Source organism: Eublepharis macularius, chromosome 6 (assembly GCF_028583425.1).
Source record: "Eublepharis macularius isolate TG4126 chromosome 6, MPM_Emac_v1.0, whole genome shotgun sequence".
NCBI lineage: Eukaryota > Metazoa > Chordata > Lepidosauria > Squamata > Eublepharidae > Eublepharis > Eublepharis macularius.
Genome location: NC_072795.1, coordinates 125,333,034 through 125,348,338, shown reverse-complemented (window position 1 = coordinate 125,348,338; position 15,305 = coordinate 125,333,034). Strand labels below are relative to the sequence as shown.

The following is a 15,305-nucleotide window of genomic DNA, read 5'->3' as shown; positions in this document are numbered from 1 at the left end:
CATTTAAGTTCTGATTTAATTTCAATTTAAGTTATTAGAGTTGTGAGTATCTGCATTTTCTCCTGTGTGTATGATATATGGCTTTTGTTTATCCCATTACTGCTTTTTTTATTGCATGCACATTAAAAAGGTTTTTAATGGGTTTTAATAAATAATACACAAATTAAAATGGAAGAGGAGCTAGCTATAAAGGGGGAGGGGGTTGAAACGTGGAAAGATCTGTACTGACTGCTGCAGCATTTACTGGCGGAGTCTTACATCTGTGAAAGTAACCAGCACCAGAACTCTGCTTAATAGAAAATGTTGGCAGATCAGCAAGGAGTATGGGCCTGAAATGAGAGCTGCTGGTCAAAATTATTTGGAACAAAACCAGCCAAGTTGCAGTTGTTTTAATTCCCTCTACCTTCACAGGCTACGCATGTGCAGGTTCTGCCGAGATCAGCAAAAGCAGCACCCCTATGGCTGAGAGCGGCCAGGTCCACACTCAAGACGTTTGACTCAGTTTCATGACGGTTCTCTCGGTCACACCCTACGAAAACCTGGCATGCCCTCCTGTACATGGGGGTTTCACCCTTCCTGAAACTGGAATGGGTATCTTTAAATTTGTTTCTAATAAATGTTGAATTGTGAACAATGGCACCCAGGCCAGCTAGATACTGTTGACACCGAGGAAATGGGCACTATTGGGACGGGAGCAGAAGAACCTTGGGATGGCATCATGAAATAACTATGCTCGAGGATCATGCTATAATCAGCTTTAAGCTTTTCTGAATGGGATTTTCCTACACACATATATGGCAAGGAAGGCTGTAGGATGCAATGGCACAAAATCTAATAGTAGCAGGAAAAGAAATAGGCTGAAACTATGAAGGTGAGGCGACAGGGATAATGGCCAGGAACAGGGACAGCAAAATGGCGAAACTTACGTTGTGCATTTCCCCATGCCACAACACTGGCGGCTGCTGGCAGGGGAGGGAACACACACAATGTGAAGAGATTAGGACACGGGATAATTTTTGGAACATCTGGTGGAGGAGCGTGAGAACAACTCAGCACAGAGCTGCCATTCTCAACAGCAGCAGCGTGTTTTTCATAATCCTGTAATGCCACCCTTAGACCTCCACCTGGAGGAGCCACACAGAGGCACACACATCTTTCTGTTTCGTCAAACTTTTACGCAAGAAATCCAGGGAGGAAAGCACAAAGATAGGCCACAGAATCCAAGATCGGAGTGCACAGCCATGCAACGTCACACAGCAGACTGCACGTAAAATTGCCAGTCTGCGCACGCTCGAAGGCCAGGTCAGCACATACAGCACAATGAGATGGCAGAATGGACTGTACTGCTCCATACTGAAGGCAGGTGACAACATTTTAAAAGGTTTAAAAACTTGTTGCAAACAGGAAATCAGCACAGAGAGGTCCCATTTGCACACCTTGACTCTCCCCTGCTGTGTACATTTCCCATGTTCTGGAAGGCTTTCCACCACCACCCCTCCACTGAGGAGCATTCAACTACACAATCCACCGCGCAGAATGAAGCGGTACAGCCCATTCAAACATCTCATTCTCTTGCACCTGCAGACTAAGCCGAAGATACCCAACTTTGGGGGGGACGGGGGGACAGGGAGGGATGTTTGGGACTCTGAAGGCCCTTTGCAAGCTGCCCCTTACCTTAACGCCATCATTAGCATTGTGGACAACAGTGGTTTGTGGTTCCTAATTGAAAGAGGATAGAAATAAAGAATCAGATTCCAACTCCAAGTCTTGTCTCCCTCTGCGTAGCGTCTGTTGGGAGAGCAAAGGGACAAACAAGAAAAAACCACAAACGCTTCTATCCTAGGATGGGGAGAATACACACAAGGCACCCCTTACAGGGCCACTGGGGAGGTTTGAAAGAGAAAACAGCGAGGGCAACCAGTAAACGCACAAGGAGACAAAGCTACACTTGCCTCTCGGAGTCCCGGTTTTGTGTGTGGACGCTTCTTGGCCGGGATGCTCAAGAAAAAGCCTTGGCACCTCTGTAACTTGGACAAGCAGTCAGTTCAGCAAGAAGAGCGATTGTGTGTCTTTTTGAAAATGCCAAACAGCAACTTTTGTGGAGGTGAAATCTCACCTCGGGGCAACGCTTTGTCTCCATGTCCCCCTCCTCCCCAAAGTGTTCTGGCTGTTATTTCTCGCTCTAAAGGGCAGGGCTTTCTTTCAGCTGGAACACAGTGGAACGGAGTTCCGGAACCTCTTGAAAATGGTCACATGGCTGGTGGCCCCGCCCCCTGATCTCCAGACAGAGGGGAGCTTAGATTGCAATCAGGGCAATCTAAACTCCCCTCTGTCTGGAGATCAGGGGGCGGGGCCACCAGCCATGTGACCATTTTCTCTGAGGGCAACCCACTGAGTTCCACCACCTCTTTTCCCAGAAAAAAAGCCCTGCTAAAGGGACATTCATAATTTCCCTAATAAAATGGCAGCCAAGGCAACCCAGCATCCCCCTGTAAAGAGCCGCTCAGGCAGAGAGCTTTCAAAGTCCCACGTCTGATTCCAACGCAACATCCGAAGACAGACGTTTTCAAGAAAAGAAGGGTGATCCGATGAGCGTCAAAACAGCAGCAGCTTGGAAAAGCCAGGTCGTGATGGGGGGTGGGGAGCATAGCGGGGTTCAAATTATGAAATGTCCCAGGAGAAAAAAAATACCTCTTTGAAGCATTACACAGAGTGAAAAGCGTCGCTCCAGTCTGGAAGCTCTTCCCATTTGCACTTGGTTCCTAGGTTACGAGGGAGGGGACGGGCCCTTGTTGGCCCAGGCCCAGTTCAACTCCCACCCCAGGACACTGCAGATGCTGTTTAAGCAACAGGACAGCACCGTCATGCCCACCTGTCCTCCAGTCCCTATCATACATCAGGCAATTCATCTTTAATGACAACCAGCAAGAGTAGCACTTGGGTTGAACTGCCGAAGACACAGGGACATGCGGCTTGCCGGAGGAGGACTAGTGACGAACCACTTGAACCTCTTGCTCCCCCACCCCTCTGGCTAGTAAGCCAGTAGACCACAGGTTGCCAATCATTCTTTCCTTGGAGACTGGATGTCCTTGTCCACTCCATCACAGCCTTCTTGAGGTTAAGGGTCAGGCACCCAGGCGAGGAGAGACCTCTGGACACGCTGCAGGCTCAACAGATGGACAGACACCATGGCGCTCAGCACCTCTTACTTGCAAGGAGGGCTGGGATGATCCCAGGGTAAGGGGATGCAGACAGAACTTAGCCAAAACACAGAGCAGCACAGGAAGGAGCCAAAAAGCCAAAAGGAAAAGCAAAAACAAACCAAAACAAGGACAAAGAAATGGTTGGGAAAGATACCATGGACATCTGCACTGGGGGCGTTTCTTTGGCTGGGCTTACTACACTGGCTTTGTTGTTGCTCTGTGGCTGAGACAGAAAAACAGATGGTTTAGTTTCCCCCTGCCCTGCTGGGCAACAGTCATAAAAGCATCACATTATTATGGTTGCAAATCCACATTAGCAGCTCAAAATCACCCCGGGGGGAGGAGGAGGGGAGGGAGAAGATGGAGGAGCATCGCCTTCCATGGCAGAAATAGAGTGCGACTGGGTATGCACGGCAGATTAAACAGGATCGGCAGAAGAAGAGGGAGATGCAGAAAGGACTGCTAACCCCTAAAGACAAACCAGCAGGAAAGTTGGGGGGGGGGCAGCAATGAGTACCCTGGAGGAGGGTGCTAACTCAGCCAAGCAGTTGAAGGGGAGCACAGAAGCAGGAGCACGTTCTGGTGAAGTGCAGCAAGTTGTATGACACAAGATGGTGATGGGACATATTCAAAGGCCCTGAGGGTGGAAGGGGATGGATAAGGCGCCTGAGCTTATTCCTACGGAGGCTGGAGAGACTGAGAAACTAAATGACCTCCTCACAGCCTTCCTGCAGCATCCACCCTGAAACCCTCTGGAAATCAAAGAAGGGCCCAATGGCAGTGGCAGGTTTACAGTTCATGGTGCAAAAAGTTGGCCTGAAGAATTCTCAGAAGTGGCCCTGAAGGTCAGCAGATCTGGCCCTGAAGGCCTCTTGGAATAGGAGGCTGTCCCCTCTTGTAAGCCTCCCCGGGTCCTTTGAAATAAGAACACGGCAAAAATGAAGTGCATAAACAGGAACAGAGGTGTAGACTCTACGCATGTGAAATGCACGCACGCACATGGGCCCCCTTCTCTGCAGTCAGGATTCCTTGAAAACCATCTCTCCCAGTAGTATGGATGAAGTCTAGGCATGTACAATGGGTGCAGAATGAACGCACATAGGTACAGCACAACCCTCCCCAACCCGCTATGTATGTTCCCTGCACACAGTCATGTTGTATGGATAGGGCTGCTTCAATGAGGGCCCAGTTGGACACTACACTAGTCACATGAGAAGCAGCAAGAGGAGTAGCCGTCTGTAGCAGTAGAAAAGAGCAAAAGTCCAGTAGGCCTATAAGACTAACAAAATTTAGGGTATGAGTTTTTGTGAGTCACACCTCACTTCTTCAGAAAAAAGTGAGCTGTGACTTATGAAAGCTCATACCTTACCACAAATTTTGTTAGTCTTATAGGTCTACTGGACTCTTGCAATAAGCCAAACTTTGATGGATGAGAAGCCTGACTTTCCCCCTAGAGACAGTGCAGCTGGCTGCCTCCCTCCGATCCTTTGCTTATCAATGCTTATCTTATCTCTCCGAAGCAGCTAGCCGGACCCTGCTCTTCCCCTTTTCAACTGTAGGAAAAATTAGCTGATAAGGAAAGATAAAATCAGCACAGAAACCAGAGCCACTGGAAGGCAGCCAGTGCCTTTCTGTTCCCTCCCAACTGTTTGGGGGGAACCATCAGCAGTCAACGCCGGACTTTACTGGACATGCACCAGGAGGTCCATGTGGAGAGCTTCCAGTGATTTTTTAATATTAATTTTCAGGGATGCAGTGGCTCACATGTGACTGAAAATTTAAACAGAATCGCTGCGACCTTTCACCAAACTTTCAGCACATATCCAGGGAGGACCTACATTTTATACCATCAGAGCAATGTAGAGCCAGGTTCTCAGACTGAAGGTGGTAGAGGATTTCCAGTTGTAGCCAAAAATGCACGTTTCTCTGCACACGTGTGGAACATAAGCCAAAGTTACTTGTGTGTACTTCTTTTTCGAAAGCTGTATACTCTGAAACTTTTCCCTGGTGCCCCATATCCAAGGTAGCTATGCCAGTTCCCGTTACAGGTGTTTGCCCTATCAACCTCTGAACTTCTCAGGTTGTTCAACAGGTCTGTTCCCCGCCTGTTTTTATCCCAGCAGCTACCAAAACCACAAAACGGGGTTCAGCGGAAGATGGAAGAACATCTAGAACTCCACTGTGAAAAGTCTGCACAAAGCATTCCAAGCTTCGTGTTCATAGTGAACTGATCGACTAAGGAGAACAGTGACTCTGCAGGTGAAAAGGGATGCTTGCTTGGAAAGTAGCAGAAGTTGTTGTGAAGCAGATGCATACATCTCTTCCTACGTAAATAGGTTATTGACAAGTGAAGAGCATCCCGTAAGAACTTCTACAGAAGCCACCAGATATTCAAGAACAGAGCCTCTGGACTGAAATGACGACAGAGTAGCTGCTTAAAATGCACAAGAACCAGGGGCTTGCTCTTTCCAGGCATAGTCAAGGGTTCCTTGATTTTTCTCCTTATGGTTAACTCCAAGCCGATTTGCAGAAAGTCAGCACACAATGCCACAAAATCACCCACAGATTGTTCTGAGATGGCAGCTTCTGAGAACCGTCCCCCCCCCCCCTCCAAGATGTACACACTTGAGACAGGGTTCACATCTGACTTAACAGGCACGCTCCAGGGTATTTATATAACTGCATGTATTGAATTGAGGAGTATTGGTGTATGTTGGGAGGATATACATTTTTTGTAAACCGTATGTGTCTTTCTTATACCATTTGTAAGTGGATTTGAACTCCCAGTATTGGAGGAAAGCAGGATGGATACAGGCTAAATAAGGCTTTTGTTTGGTGGAACTTTTAAAAACACCTAATCAAATGTGTCTGTGGAGGAAGGAAACCAATGAAACTTTCTTCTCCCATGGAAGTGCCTGTGCACTACCAACAAAGTTGAGTCATTTCAATGTTCGCCTAGCTGCATAGGAGCTCCTAACATGGCTGAGAGATCACCTAAAAAAACTCCTGTATCTGTATTTCATAGGGCCCAGAAGCTGGTCTAGTTGGACTTGTATGCTTCCAACATTCAGCCCAGTTCTGGAATGTCTGGAGTTGACGATTAGCTTCCACAGTAATGACTGAAGACAAGGTAGCTGCCACCACTTTTACATGGTTCTGTCTGATGTAGCATAGTGGTTAAGTAGTTGGGATGCAAATCAGCACTCTGCTGGTTTGACTCCCACTACTTCCATGAGCTCAGCAGGCGGCCTTGGGTAAGCCACTTCTTTCAGCCCCAGCTCTCCCCTTGTATTGTGGGGATAACAACAACACTGACTTTGTTCACGGTTCTGAATGGGGCACTGATCTGTCTAGAAGGCTGGTATATAAATACACTGTTGTTATTATTATATTTGAATCTGAACATGAGTACTTAGGTAGGGCAGAGCTAAGTAACAGAAGTTCACATGTGTGCTGTGGCCTGAGTTACTTGTACATACATGCATGCATGCGCGCGTGTGCACACAACATCTCATAGGGAAAACATTTTATCAGTAACTTTGTAGTGAAATGAATTTTGGAGACCCATTAAACTGTACTGGTTTAGAGCAAAAAGGTGATCTAACTCACAACTTTGAGCCCCACTAGACACCAGGAAAAGGGTAAAGGAAGGAATGATAATCGGATTAGGACAATGTCTCCATAGGATCTCTTATGAACCTGGCTGGCAAGATGAAATGGCTTTATTAAAGAGGAAAGACAAGGTGGCTGTGAAGTGTTGCTGAACACACATTTTCATTAGTTAAGTTGGGCATTTCGCATCACATACAAGATGGCAACTTAAAGAGAAACACCACTGAAAGTACCCAGAAAACATATTTTTGTGCCTTTGCTATAAATGAGCACATTGCAGTAGACACAAATAGCCACACAACCGTTTCCAGGCAGAAGCGACGAGCAAGCAGCCAACCTTCCTGCCACCTCCCACTAACAAGAAGTGAAATCTTTGAGAACGGAGGCTCAATTCTCATGTTTATGATGTGGATGCTTGCAGGATTTTTACAAGCGGACGTTTCTCACCCATTTTTACCATACACCCCCCCTCCTTAACAAACAGGGGTTCTTGTAATTAAAATTGAGAAGACCTCTGCTGAAGATAACATTGAATATTTTAAATGACAGGTTATCTCAACATTAAATCTCCCCATAGGACGGTATATTCAAGATACAAAATATGGCAAGAAACAGTCTCCCTGACAGAACCTGACCACATCTTAAGTTAACTGAAAAAAGAATATGGGAGAGCTCACATGGATTGTGCCTCTAACACAATCTAAAGGGCTCCATTAACTTAAGCACCAAGTGAATATCTGAACTAGGCAGCAAGGAAATCAGGACAAGCATACAAACCACACAGAAGACAAAAAAGAAAGCCTGGCATGCTATTAGGGCATGTAGAAGAGGACGGGCAGACATGATTCCTTACTACCTTGTGTGTGTCAAGTGCCATCAAGTCACAAGTGACTTATAGCGACCCCTGCTGGGGCTTTCAAGGCAAGTGAGAAGTAGAGGTGGTTTGCCAGTGCCTTCCTCTGCAGAGTTTGCCATTGCCTTCCCCTGAAGAGTCTTCCTTGGCAGTCTCCCATCCAAGTACTGACCCTGCTTAGCTTCCGAGATCGGACGAGATCAGGCTATACCATGCAGCCTTCCCTCCCTCCTCATTACCTTACTAGCCCCTTATACACTTATATTCCTTGCGAGCATTCTCTGTGGTGGCCCCCCACCCTGTGGAACAACCTGCCTGAGCAGGTGAGGAGAGCCCCCACCTCCCCTAGCTTACTGCAAATGATGCAAAACCAAATTATTCAAAAAGGCTTTTTACTCAGATAGGAGGGCTGTGTTGTAGGGAGGGGGGTCTCAGATGCTTCACTAATGGTTTAGGGACCATATACTTCACCACCCATGTTGTCTTATGCATGTGCTCCTATGTCTTACCTGTGCTTCAAGTATGATCCTACTGGGTTGTTATATGTTGTCTAATGTCAGTCCTAGAATTACTTATGCTCTTTTTCAGCATTTCTTCAACTCTGTAGTGGATCCTTGCTAATGCTATGTCTCTGTAAACTTGTATTTATTTACCATATGGCATTGTTTATAGAAATGTCCTTGATACTGACTGTACTCATCTCGCACTGTGTAATCCGCCTTGAGTCTCAGTGAGAAAGGTGGACTATAAATGATATAAATAAATAAAAAATAGCTACTGGCACGCACACCATCAAAATGGTATCTGGAAGGTAAAGGGTGCACACTTGCATACTAAAGTTCCACATTCTTAATTCAGTAAATGGAAACAAAGATTCCAAACACCGGTGCTGATAAGCGAGACAAGAGACAATTTCTATGAAGAACCGACCTTACAGGCAGGATGTTTAACAAAGTTGTTACTTATTTTCAGGGCTTTTTTTCTGGGAACAGAGGTGGTGGAACTCAGTGGGTTGCCCTCGGAGAAAATGGTCACATGGCTGGTGGACCCGCCCCCTGATCTCCAGACAGAGGGGAGTTGAGATTGCCCTCTGCGCCAGTCTAAACTTCCCTCTGCCTGGAGGTCAGGGGGTGGGGCCACCAGCCATGTGACCATTTTCAAGAGGTTCCGGAACTCCGTTCCCCCACGTTCCCAGTGAAAAAAAGCCCTGCTTATTTTATACAAAATTAAAATAGTGTATCAGCTTTGCAACTGTCCTGGGTTTCTTATTCTCTGGAAAGCAGCAGAGGTTATGTCGGCAAAGCACACAGAATTTTCAAGCAGCTGCCACCATATTTGTACCAGCTTCTCACCAGCTTCTGCCACTCTATTAAACAAAAGAAAAAGGAAGTTTCTTACCATATATTCCTGTTTTCCCATTACCTTGGAAAGGGCCCTTTAAATCCTTCTGGATAGCCCCTCTTTTGGGGACAGAAAGCAGGGCTGAAACACTCCAAAGGACAGGGGGCAGGGCCACGGCTTCCCCTCCCCAAACTGGAGCTCTTTCAATCCATGAGCAAAGGAGAAAACACATCGCACCCAAGAGAGTAGGGTGAACTAGCTAACAGCGAACTTACAAGGAAAAAGATGAGACAGAACGCCAGGTGATGTTGGTGAGTTTCAGGCTGCCTGCACGAGCTGAGCATAGAAGTAGAAGGCTAAATGAAACTGGTTTCCACAAAATCCATCAGCAGCAGGGAGTATGCCCTCCAGAAGGCAGGGAGAAGAGGAATTCATGGAAAGAAGTTTCTTTTTCTCCTCTGACTTCTGGAAGGCATTTTACAGCCTTCAAGATGCAAAAAAGCAGTGCTATTCCAGGGTGAGCACCAAGTGAGGGCAGGAGTCTCTCCGATACCAGTACCCTATGTAGTACCCTCCTCTCAAAGAATACATCAATTGTATGATGCCTGGCGACGTTACATACAGAAGCCCACATTGTAGCCTTATCAATTTCATCTTAAAGACAGCAAGGCAAAAACCTGATCGTGTCCTGAATGGAGTGAACTGCCATTCCCACAGAATGTTTGTTGCCATTCGGCAGACTTAAAAGACATTTTTTAAAAACCGACTGTAGTCTCTCAGAAGGACCTGAATTGACTCTCAGATGCCTATCCAGACAGAACTGTCTCAGACCATGTTGGTGCCATTTCTGGTAAAGAAGGATGGTACAGGTGCGTTCCGTGACTTGTAGAAAACAACATGCAGGAGACAAGAGTAGGGTCTGACCTGAATACTATCTTGTCCCTCTGAAACAACCATAACTCAACAGAAGAAGAGAATGCCTCCCTCCTTGGGACTCTTCTAGCACAAAGCTGCCAAAAATTGTCTGTAGGGATGAAAATCTAAGGGAAATTTGGTCATAGGTAAACCACTGAACAGCAGAAGGGCTTTAATCAAAGTTGACTTCTTTTGGAACCTCCTGACACTGAGGGCAACTTGGACCTTCACAGCTTAGCAATGTCTTCTTGCTTCAAGTTCATTTTTGTTGACGGCTTAGATGATGCTTGGCAGCAGAATCCAGATTCTGCACTGTGTTCCTGCCCTATGTCACATATGTGTTCTAGCTACTGCTAGATAACTAGATCATGAACTGTCACCAGAAAAACCAAACTAGCCAGAACCCTAACAATGTAACTCAGTGTTTCAGCCACTGTAGCTCAGCCTCCAAGTGGGCAAGCGGCATGTATCTACCATCGACAGAGCACTTGCCATCGAGGTTGCACAGACATCAGGAACCGTGAGCATGCTTGCCAATGTGGTACCATTAGAAGAAGTCTGGACTTTTGCTTTTATATCCTTTGAAGTACTAGGGGGGTCAGAAGGGAAGGATGGAAGAGCATATATCTGTTTGTCCCATCAACTTCTACCAAATTTGTCCCTGTGGCATCCTTGCACAAATGTGGACATGAACTTTTCCAGCGAGGCATTGTCCAATGATGCAGACAGATCTATTGCTAGTACCCCTGATATACAATCAGCAAGAAGGTCTACCAAGGAAGAGAGAATTCAGGTTCTCTCACAAGATGCCCCATCATAGCTAACTTGATTATCAAGTTAACTTATTTTGATTGAACTTTCTTATTATATGTGAGGTGAGTTCCTCATTGGATAGCGTTGAAGATTTTTGTCGAAATTCATCTCAAGCATCAAGTACCTGTACTACAGGCACAGGCCATGCCTTGGTATTAAGCAACAAATAAGTTGCAACTAGTGGTTGCTTTCATACTTGCAGTTCACAAACGAAATCTTCTCAATTACTGGAGAAGAGGCATGCCACAGTTAGAGGTCATTTAACTGATCTATTGGCCAGGTGTGGAATGACTGCATATCATCTCCTCTTTGCTCCTGCGAAGTCAGATGCAACCAGTGACAGACACCAAAGGCACACAGAGACATCTAAGCAGTAAGACGCAACTTGAAAATCTTTGAACGATGTGCCTTTTATTAACAAGAAGCAGTGATGGCAGCCAACAAGTGACCAGGTTGATGGTGACAGATGAGAGGGCAGCTGTGAGAAAGCTGTGTAATCATGCAAATAGACACATCTAAACAGCTTGGGAAACAACTAGCTCCCTGCTCACAACTAGCAATCAAGGTGCAAGTCAAATTGCTGGGTAATGAAGCCTCCCTGATCTTGACAGAAGATAGCTCAGCATGGTGCGGGCATTCCAATGGAGGCAGGAAATCACACATTTCCTGCTTCTGCCGTTACATGTCCATCATCATAAATATGTGATGCTCTTAGATCTCGCTCTGGAATGTTAGTGCTAACTTGGGGGGTTCAGTTGTCCCTCTAGATGCAGACAGGCACTGTGTGACTAGCTGGTCAAAGCAACTCTCAAGCGTTCCTAGGAGACTTGGACAAAGATGTGACTGATCGGAAGCTTCTGATATTAAAGCAGCATTGTCCGATGTGACTTGGAAAGGAACTGGGACCATCCCACTAGGTCTTGGCAGAAGACCACTGTGCTCAAGAGCGGAGCCAATAAGCACGCATTTTTCTTGTTCCATTTTCTGAACTGTCACTGCTAACGTATCTGCTGCTGAAGTTACTCCAAAAATGGCATCTCGCTTAGACACATATTGAGGAATACACCCAGAATCTCCAGGAACTGCCAACTCTTCTCTATGCTGACTATAACCCCCACAGTTTAGAGGCACAATTCAAGTAATCTAGATTACCTCAGCCCCTGGGTGGAGGATGGGGATCTACTGAGAATGTCTTCCAGGCAAGGGGACAAGCACAGCTCTTGTTCTTACCAAGACACCTAATACCTATGTGGATGCACAAGTCAGGTCGGGGGGGGGAGGGGCAGCGTCTGGTACTGGAACTGCTTTCCTCTTGCTCTGGTTGCCAACCAAGCAGCTTCCAAGAGGCTTACTAAAATTTTACAGTCAGCAAATTCAGTGCTAAACAATCACACTTGGGATCCTGGACTGACACTTCAATTGCACATTTCTTCCGACCAAGATGGGAAGTGCCCTGGTCTTCTTGTCAACGTTGCATGTTATTCAAGGAAAAACTCACCAAGATGGAGAAAGACTCAGCCTTTTTGGGATGTGTGTGTGTGAGAGAGAGAGTTGATTAGATATTGATCACAGGCCCAGGAGCAGCCACTGGAGCCCCAGAACTGAGGGCTCCTTGTCCAGCGTCACCAGCGTCTGGCCGAACCATTCGGCTTTCAGAGTCTGGTGCAGTGTTGGATTTCAGTACGATCCTTGGGGGGAGAGGAATGGCTCCTTTGGGATGAGTTGTGGCCAACCTGCCCCCTTCTGATTTCTCTTGAATGCAAAGCCAGTGCCACGTGGCAAAATCTAGGGAAGGCCTTGTCCTCTATGACCTGCTGTTGGCGCCCCAAATTAACTGTTTGGCCATTGTGTGTCAGATTGGATGCTGGGCTAGATGAACCACCGGTCTGATCCCGCCAGGCTCTTCTTACATTCTTTGCCAGGGAAAGAGAGAAAAGTTCTGGGCCTGACTAGAAATAGCCTGGCCTACCTTCTTCTCTGAGAAGTCACCTTTTTCCTGTGAGGCCAAGTCACTGAAGGCACAGCATTAGCTGCCCCATTCATATACTTGTCATCCAATTCAATATCTGTATCCCATTAATATCTAGGGGAAAATATTTTAGCTGGGGATATAAAGGTGTGAGTTTCCTCTTGCTGTGCTGCTAGTACCTGGGTTGGGGGCCCTATACCAGGAAAAGCCACAGCTGAAACTTGACCTGGAAGAGCCATTCCCTGCATCTGGCGGAAGAGCAGTTGCTAATGGGGGAATCTCTATTCCTTCTCCCTGTGGCCTGCCAAAATGTCTCTATTGCCAGTCCTGCATACGAGAGGATTCCCAGCTCTGGCTTGCCTTGCACTATTTCTTCAGGACAATTCACTGCTCGCTGAAAAGACTTTATGGGGGAAGGAGGGGAGTTATCCCATTGGGTCCTGGAGCTACTCACATACTTCCTACAACGCCTCTACTATACACCGATACTGTGACAAAACAATTCAGAAAGATATTTGAGTGAAGAGTTAGGGATTGGTGTATACTATACCACTATCTGTTGCTGAAAGTAGGACTGTATTAGGTAATTTTTAGATCGTTTAACATGTCATGTTAATATGCTTTGCTTCAGTAGTGTTTTCAAGATTCATGGTTGGTTCCAAATCCTACTGTATGGTTTACTGGATGTCCCATCTTGTTGACTGTGTTGACTTACTCTGTGTAATCTACCTTGAGTCTCAATGAAAAAGGCGGACTAGAAATAAAGTAAATAAAAATAATCCCATATAGGATAAACACACTTTTAAAACGTCTAGACACAAACGCTCTGAAGGAGCTCTCCCAAGCAAGTGCTCCTCTGCCAGTTTGGGTGCCTCTGCTCTTGAACGAGCCAATCTAGAGTTTGACTCCCTACTCCAAGGAGAAAAGCTATTCTGAAAGATTCATAATGACTTCTGTAAGAGGGGCAAAATGCCATTTTGTTGTAAGGGGGCAGAGGCTTCAGCATCACTAGGGACCTGGGATAAGGAGGATGGTTTCTTCTCTCGTGTTTGATTGCATTACTCTTCCCCCCACCAACACATCCCAGGGAAAACACATCCTTATGAAGAGGAAATGGATGGAACGAATTACCAGGCATGTGATTAATGCCATCCAATATGGACATAATGCCAACCACCATTTGTTTGGAATTTGGAGAGAGGTGGGTGGGGAAAAGCAGTTTTTGGATCCCAAGATGTCTTAGTGTAGAATTCTGGAAGGGGAAAGGGAGCTAATTGCAGCTTGGAGGCACACCGATGGTGCTGTGACCACATCTTTCATCCAGGACATTGGGAAAAGCCAGTTTGTTCTGAACTGTAGGGCTGCCTACTGCCAGGGATAGCAGCACCAAGACAGTGCTAGGGCAGGCAGGCACCTGTGTCCCTTTGAGCATTTCTGCAATGGAATACCCAAGATTCCATGTCCATACGAGAGTGTACAGACCATGCCTTCTTGGTCCAGAAGAGGGAGGGGGGGGGATCAGATTCAGCGTTTGGGAGATTGCTTCTCAGGTCACCCAATATTCAAAGCTGAATTTTAAAAGTATCCAATTTTTGGAAGAAAGAAAAAAGAGAGAGTAGAACCCTTGCCAATGGCCGCATCGACAGCATGATCCTTTTTGTGAGGACATGGACCCTTCAAAGTGCGAGATGGCCTCCCCACCCACCCCACTGCCCAGACATGCTATGTGGGGGTGATGAGCACAAGCCGGACGTGCATGGGATGAGAATGGTGACCGCACAGGGATACAGTCAGCTTAATGGAAGGAGCTCACCATCAAATGCACGCTGGAGCTTGACTTCCTTTTCTGGGCACACCATTGAGAGGAAGAAAGAGAAGGAAAAGAAGAGATGAGAAGAAAAGCAGAGAAAATGTTGGCACTCGTGTGACGGAAAGGACCCCCGCTGCCATCCACGGTTCCCCAGGAAAGGAACAAGATGCTGCTGATATCTGGTCTCATGGAAGCCACTGATCGTAAGCCAGAGACAGAAACCAGGAGGCACAGCATTCCAAACGTGAAAATGCAGGCTCAAAAATGCAGCCAGTGTGACACAGGAGAGACTGAAACCCGTAGCCACATTTTCTTTTCAACACATCCCCCAGCACAAGAAAAGATGAGAAAGGTTTGCTTGCCAATGGTGATGAAATACAAACATTTCTCAGCAAAAAACACCAGGTTTCATGCCACCCTGAGGCAATGGCAATGAGAAACGGACAACAGCGGCTCAGCCTATCGGGCCATTCCCAATGGTCCACAAGCGATTGGCGCCACCTAACAGATGCCTTCTCATGCAAAGGGAGCATCTTTGATTGGACAGGGAACATGGCTGCAGAGGGAACTACAGATTATGGGCTGTAACTCCGAACTGCATGCATGTGTGCACACGCACACACAACTTGTGCAAGATCCTGCTTCTTTGAGATCCCGCTTCTCCAACAGTAGCGGACTGGGTGCCAAACGCCAAATGTACGTAACCCTGGCCTGCTTTTTCAGTCATCGTCATTGGAAACACGTATACATTTTGCTCTCCCACACAAGGAAAGCTCTAGCAACTTGCAC

The 15,305-nt window shown here is 46.6% G+C and overlaps 1 protein-coding gene across 19 annotated transcripts in view; it reads right to left on the bottom strand.

Annotated features, from left to right (window-relative positions):
• The window catches only part of CAMK2G (calcium/calmodulin dependent protein kinase II gamma), a 209,676-nt gene that overhangs the window by 21,563 nt on the left and 172,808 nt on the right, over nucleotides 1–15,305 (bottom strand). For 7 of the 19 annotated variants that reach the window (XM_054982873.1, XM_054982874.1, XM_054982879.1 and 4 more), the window contains 2 exons: nucleotides 3,358–3,426; nucleotides 1,675–1,719 (listed from right to left, as the gene is read on the bottom strand). The exons of 3 other annotated variants lie outside the window; for them this stretch is intronic. In XM_054982873.1, coding sequence (XP_054838848.1) covers nucleotides 1,675–1,719; nucleotides 3,358–3,426 — 114 coding nt within the window. The remainder of the gene's footprint in view (nucleotides 1–1,674; nucleotides 1,720–3,357; nucleotides 3,427–15,305) is intronic. 9 more of the 19 variants (XM_054982877.1, XM_054982884.1, XM_054982889.1 and 6 more) reach the window with 2 other exon arrangements.